The sequence below is a fragment of the Atta colombica genome, unplaced genomic scaffold (genome assembly GCF_001594045.1).
Source record: "Atta colombica isolate Treedump-2 unplaced genomic scaffold, Acol1.0 scaffold105, whole genome shotgun sequence".
Classification (NCBI taxonomy): Eukaryota; Metazoa; Arthropoda; class Insecta; order Hymenoptera; family Formicidae; genus Atta; species Atta colombica.
In genome coordinates this window covers 395,931-402,645 of record NW_017259190.1, presented here as the reverse complement: position 1 = coordinate 402,645, position 6,715 = coordinate 395,931, and the positions used below count along the sequence as shown (strand labels likewise).

The window sequence follows — 6,715 nt, the reverse complement described above, 5'->3', positions numbered from 1 at the left end:
ACGTTACGGGCGTTTCGTTGACGACACGCGACAGATCACACTATAGTAAGGGGTCTAATTAATCACTAACGCAACACGTCTGCCGATTCGAACGTTCGACGAAGGTGATTTACGGCTGCCACCGCCGTAAAGGGTGGACTATAAAGGAAATCTGTTGAAGCCGCAGGGAGGAGGAAGGAAAGGTAAAATTTGTCGAGCGCGCGGATAAGCGGATGATCGATTTAAAAAATAAGCGTAAGTTAAAAGAAAAATAAAACAGCAAGACACACTCTGGAAATATTCCTCGAGATAAGCCTCGTCTCATGGATTCGCGTCTGTATACACCTAAAGCGTTTTAGGGTTTAACGAGAGGAAAATAGAATTAACGAATCTACGAGATGATGCCGAGGAAAGCGAAAGATATTAGTGCGAATGTGAAAAGATGTGCGGTGCAAAAGTTTAAAATATGCGCGTGAGAGGGTGAGAGAATGTGAAAAAGAGGGAGTGAAAGCGTGATAATAAATCAATGTTAAACCCATCATTACCGAACTCGCAATTTCGGGAGACAAATCTTCATTGACCGCCGTTTCTACGTATAAGTTTAGTCTCGTTTTTCGAAAGCTGGACGCGACCACGCCCATTCGGCGCCCGATCGCGGCTGCACAATACTATTTATTGGATTTTAAACGGACGTGGGAAGAAATTTATTCGTTATTCGCATTCGAGCGCGAGCTCAATTCTTTTACCAGCGACAGATGGGCGGACGCGATCGACGTCGAACGGAGCCCCGTCCACAAGAGTACTCTTTACATACCAGTTTCAGCGTTTCCGTTTTTAACCTATTGTGGCGAGAAACGGGACGAAGAGCAGTCCCGTTCTATGTGTGTAAGAACCATAAAAGCTTAATAAAAGAAAAAAAAACATTATACTATGAACTTACGGAATACCTAATAAAAGTAAGCCAAACCGTTAAGAACGTGTTTTATTTCTTTCGCTCCTTTGTACATCGCACTGCATATCTCTGCATTGTATTAAAATAATCTGTCTTACATATATATTTAATCTCCTTTCACCCAACTTAACTGTTCATCATTGTATTATACACAGATATGTGTTGTATAACACATCAATTATCCACGTATATCATTACTGTTTATTTAAAAAAATAAATAAAAGAAAGCATAAATCATGATTTAGTCTTGCGATTGCGTCTTGCGATTTTGCACAAACGTTTGGAGCAAGAAAATTTATTAAATCCATATTAAAGCTCTATAACTTAGAATGGAAGCAATATCTCATCAATCTTTTAATTCACTGGATATTATAAGAAATCTTTCTTTTCAAATCAGAGAATATTATGAGGAACTTTTTTCTCACTTAACCTTCTTTATGTTTTCAGAATTCGTATATTGTTTGCACTGTGCAATGATTCTTTGGAAGATGAAGAGATAAACTATACCGATAAATCTCAACGGACCCATCAGCAAAACTTGTACAAACAGCTGGCGATACGATTTAACCGGCGACATTCCCGCACACAACGTCGTCATAATGAAACCTTCCAAACCAAGAGCAGAGAAGAAATTTCTTGCCTGAAACATATCGTTGAATAAAATAAGCCAAGGGAAAACGATTTTTAATTAAATTCTATATAATATCGACTTTCCGACCAAGTCAAAATAATTATTCAAAGAGCATAAAAACAAAGGCAAGATATTAGTGCAATTTATCCTTCATATATAATGATAAAGATTTCTTAATTATTTATAAATGATTTTTAATTATTTTTGCACTAACCAGCGCATCCTTAAAAGCCTTCTCGGCAACGACTTCGGGCTGGACTAAATTTGCCATCTGTGATATGGCTTTTGTTTCTATCGGTTTCGATAGCTCTTCTATGGCATAACCAGGTGTGTCTGTATCCGGTGGTAAACACAAAGTGACAGAAATGTTGTATGGCTGTAATTCCATTGCTAAACTCTCTGCCAAGCCACGTAGTGCGAATTTCGTGCTGCAGTAAGCGGTATATCCAAAAATACCTGTACAATACATTTTCTTCTTTTATATAAATGTTATATAAATAGTATAAAATATTAAATATAAAATGTTTTATGTACATATGTATAATATTTATGTACGTAAAGCTATAATTAATATATATTAGTACAGATAACTTATTGTGTAAATACCTAGGAGACCTCCTTGAGATGACACAAGTACAATCACTCCTTCTTTGGAAGCTTTCATTCTTGGCGTGACAGCCTTAATGCAGTAATATGTGCCCAAGAAATTCGTGCGCATCATTATATCCAAAGACTTTGGGGTGGTGTCTTCTATTTTGCCTGCAATCGCGAGACCAGCACAATTTACAAGCATGTAAATAGGTCCCATATCATTCTCCAGATCGGCCAGTGCTTTCTCGACGGTTTCATAATCTCCAATGTCTAAAGAAAGATACTCTACCCTTTGTGTATCTTTGTTCTCGCATGCTTGCAATATTTCATGTTTAGCCTTCTCCAAATTCTCCACATTTCTCGCAATTATCGTGACATTTGCTCCTTTCTTTGCAGCGAGAATCGCCATACATTTTCCAATACCGCTGGAGCCACCGGTTACCTACACAAAACAATATTTTACAAGATAAATACTAGCTCAAGAGACTTAAGAGAGATTTAATATTCAATTCGATATAACTTCACATTCCGCATCATTATATTAAATGACACTTACGACAACGTGCTTCTTCCTGACGTCTTTTATTTTGTTTGTCCAAAAGAAATGTTCGTACACAAACAGAGAGCAGAATATAACAATTGACAGAAGAATAAATCCTATAATACCATACAAGCCAAATATCATCAAGTTATGTTTATGAAGGAGATTACGAAGGAAATCAGAACTAAAATAATCTCGCGAGAACCCCATTTTGCAACATGAGCACGTTCCAACTGATTCTAGGCTCTGAAAAAGTGAATGATACGACATCAATGAGAAATAAGAAATAAATCTTTGACCCAAAGCCTCTGATGGTTATGACTCGCCCCTCTCTCTCATATACCTACAGTGAATAAATTCACGCCATCTGTAATCGTCAAATCAGTACTCTATCTTAATTATCCATCTTACCAAGCATAGAAATATTACGTGTATATATTGTACTTGCGATCACTGAATATTAATTAAAAACTATTGATCCTCTAGGGAAAGTTTTTATGACTATTAATTACTAAATGGGAATTGTGCCCCCGGAGATCTGGAGGTAATTAAAGAGCAATGACACTTTTAATTTTTCTTCCTGCATGGAAGATAAGCAAATAATAAATGGTTCAATTTAGTCATTATTTCATCATTTTAATATATATTTAAATATTTTAAGTAATTTCAATAAAAATTGTAAAAAGTAAAACAGAATTCACATATAAATTTATCAGAAATAAGAAAATATTTTATATTTTTTTTATATTTAATAATAATTTAAAAATAAGATATATGCATATATTCTTATATAATAATTATATAATTTCCATACTCTTTTATGTTAAAATTATTATTCTGTTCTATTTAACATAATACATGTAATTTATCGATTGAATCTTTTCACTTTATAATACATTCCTTAATTGTTTAATTTACAATTTTTATTATATAAGCATGTAAATTTTATCGATAAACATTGCTGATAATAAAATTGCGATTTTGGAAATAAGTCCAGTAAAGTGAAATTAAATTTATCCAAAATTGGCCTCTTGAATAATAAAACTCATTTTTATTACCTGTTATTTTGTTTCTTATTTCAGTCACAATATTGCGGAGAGAACATTAATGCGCAGTGAATTTTTCACGTCATGAGAGTGTCATCTGCAATAACATTTTGTCGCGGTGTCATCTTTTCTCACACACCAGCGGCAATTCAACTACAATTAAAAATTTCACTGAAATAAACAATATATTGTATAAATTCTTTAGCAAAATTGTTATACTTCATCGCATTCGACTACTCACCTGACCAAAATAAAAATTGGAGTATAAATCGAATACAAGAAAGGAAAGAGTACCTAATAAAAACGTACACAAAGCTTCTAAGAGACAAAAATTGAGACAGTGAAACATAAAAGAAGCGCAAGCCTTTCTCAATTTTCACATCCAGAAGCTTCGTTTACGCTTTTGTTACTATCTCCTTATGTTCAACTTACATTCAACTTTTATTTTCGCCAGGATTCATTTGCTTCGATCTCTATTTGTCATCAAAGATTCTATGTCTCTTTCTCTCACTCATTAACGGATAATTAAAATACTTCAAAGTCAGCTAGATAACGTTTTTTCATTATTTGTACATTTTATTGTAATGAAATAAAAACTGCACGTAAACTTGAGATTAGAATTTTTACTGAATTTATCGCTGCGTAGTATCGAACTGATATTACGACCGACTGCATTACCGACCGTTTCTCGGTTCACAAGCTAAATTCCCTTGGAAATTGCTTAGGAAAATCGATTCACCGAGAAAATTATGGAGGATTTTTTCTCAACAAAACTATTTTATTTCTCTTACTCGATATTTGTACAAAACATAAAAATGAAAGAACGAGGCCGAGAACCCAATCCATATTGCACACATCGATTCTACAGGGTGCTATTCTGGTTGTATATGAATAGGCGCCAAGGGACGATCTCTCGGAATCTCCCCTCGTTAAGGGTGTCTACACTTGCTTCTCCGGTATCCAAAGATATTCTAATGGTGGTAAAACAGTGTTCTACATTCGAGATATACTATGGGAATTAGAAAGAAATGTACATTTAATCATGACAGCATTGTATTTCTGTAAAATCAACAAGAAACCTCGCGAAAATAGAAGCAATTCTACGTGTAACATGTGTAGATTAGTGCGTACATGTGTGATTGCATGCATCCACAAGCGCTCAGTCATCAATGCAGTCAGAATCCATTACGCCACTAAAACCGCGACGCGACCTCAGCGATTTCGGTTCATAATCTATTATGGTTAACGTATAATAACTCGCTGCAAGATTCATATTCGACGATCATATTACAACGACGAACGCAGTGTAATTGCTATTTTAATGCATCGTGATTATCCACGAAATATGCTTTTTATTGAAAACATACAGAGAGAGAAAAAGAGAGAGAGAGAGGGGAAGAGGAGAAAGAACATTATTTATTAAGCGTTATTAGAGATAAATTCTCGGTCCAGAAATTAAATAACGAAAAATTTCTTTTTTATACACTGAAATGCATTAAAATTTTTCTTCTGTTTTCGCAAAAAAAACTCAAATGAAATATCTATTTCACTTCAGGTACAACAAGTATACATTAGTTCAGCTATGAAAAACAAATCTAGAATATATATTAATTGTAATTTATGTAGAAACAATATAGAAACAAAACAAATATATTCTCACAATTACATAACATAATATAATATAAAATCAAGTTAGTATATTTTACATTAAAATATATACGTAACAAGATACAATATTATATTGCTATAATAATATTATATTATTACATTAAAACAGTTTTGCAAAATTAGAGAGAGAGAGAGAGAGAGAGAGAGAGAGAGCACGCAATCCGACGCGACACCAGTGACGTCACGCATTGCGAAAATTTCCGGAATACGAAACGCATGCGTCGAAAAGTTGCAGGATAAGCCTGGAGTACGTGCATTCACCCCCGTGTTACCATAGTGCAAACCGCCATGTCCCTCACCCCGCCCCTGCCGTTATCCTTCGCGCAAAAGGTCACGTACCACCACCCTGTCGATCGTTCACCTCGTCCTGGGACTCGCTCCTGGTAGCCAGGTTAAAGCGGAAGATACGAAGGACACGCTTACGCATCGCAGTGATTCTTCAGATAAACAAAAATTGACAAATTACTCGCGTAACTCATTGTGTTGTGATCGAAGAAGAAATATCGAGTTAGATAAGTTAAACGACATCGCGAAATATCATTACAGTTATTTCGAATAGTTATAGTAGCAAAAAATTAATTTCTCAAACCATAGCATGTCTTTATGTAACAAGCAAGGAACTATAAATTTAACTAAACAAGACACAAATCACATATCACTGATAATGTTAGTACATCCGGCAATTGACCAGCTTGATAATTATGGAAATCGTATCTATTATCATGTATCATGTTTCATAAAGAAGCATATCATATATTATTATATAGTCTGCTGTTATAAAATCTATTATAATCCGTTAATCCGTCTCTAGATCATATCTATTAAATCGACAACGAAATTTAAACTTTTACTTCGCCACTAACCGAGGAAACGTAATTTCAACGAAAGGTGGTCTCAGATAAACGAAAGATATACGACCATCCGAATGCGGAAGTCTCGATCGGACCCGAATTCTCTTTTAGAGGAGGTACCCACGTTAAATCACTTGGAAAAGTCGACGGAGCTTACAGCGAGAGCATCATCGCGACCGGTCGAGACTCGTCGCGGGGCAGCGAGAGCTGCGGCAGTCCGGAGCCGCGATTTTGGACATAGAGGAGAGCGAGCGTACATTGCACCCAACAGAAGGGAGTGTCCCGAGCCGGTGCACCCTCCTCCCTCGCAACCCCCCCAGGCCTCTGACTCCCGGCCAGTACCCCGCCTGGCGTGATAGCCTAGCTACGATCCTGGATTCCGTGTCTCCCGGGCTGCACCGGGGGGTGAACGCCCTCGCCTGACCCAGACTCAGAATCGATCTCCATTCGTTGCAC

The 6,715-nt window shown here is 36.1% G+C and overlaps 1 protein-coding gene across 1 annotated transcript; it reads right to left on the bottom strand.

Annotated features, from left to right (window-relative positions):
• Positions 1-951: 951 nt before the first annotated feature.
• LOC108691032 (3-ketodihydrosphingosine reductase) lies at positions 952-2,919 on the bottom strand. Its single transcript, XM_018198656.1, has 4 exons — positions 2,710-2,919; positions 2,169-2,595; positions 1,777-2,018; positions 952-1,571 (listed from the first exon to the last, which is right to left on the bottom strand). Exons 1-4 carry the CDS (start codon positions 2,902-2,904, stop codon positions 1,353-1,355), a joined length of 1,083 nt encoding a protein of 360 aa, XP_018054145.1. The 5' UTR covers positions 2,905-2,919; the 3' UTR covers positions 952-1,352.
• Positions 2,920-6,715: the final 3,796 nt, after the last annotated feature.

What these genes read in the sequence shown, in the direction of transcription:
- LOC108691032 (XM_018198656.1), bottom strand. Translation starts at nt 2,904, where the DNA reads ATGGGGTTCTCGCGAGATTATTTTAGTTCTGATTTCCTTCGTAATCTC. An exon ending in TCAGGAAGAAGCACGTTGTC is followed by an intron (nt 2,596 to 2,709) that starts GTAAGTGTCATT and finishes TGTTTTGTGTAG; the next exon opens with GTAACCGGTGGCTCCAGCGG. An exon ending in ATCTCAAGGAGGTCTCCTAG is followed by an intron (nt 2,019 to 2,168) that starts GTATTTACACAA and finishes TGTATTGTACAG; the next exon opens with GTATTTTTGGATATACCGCT.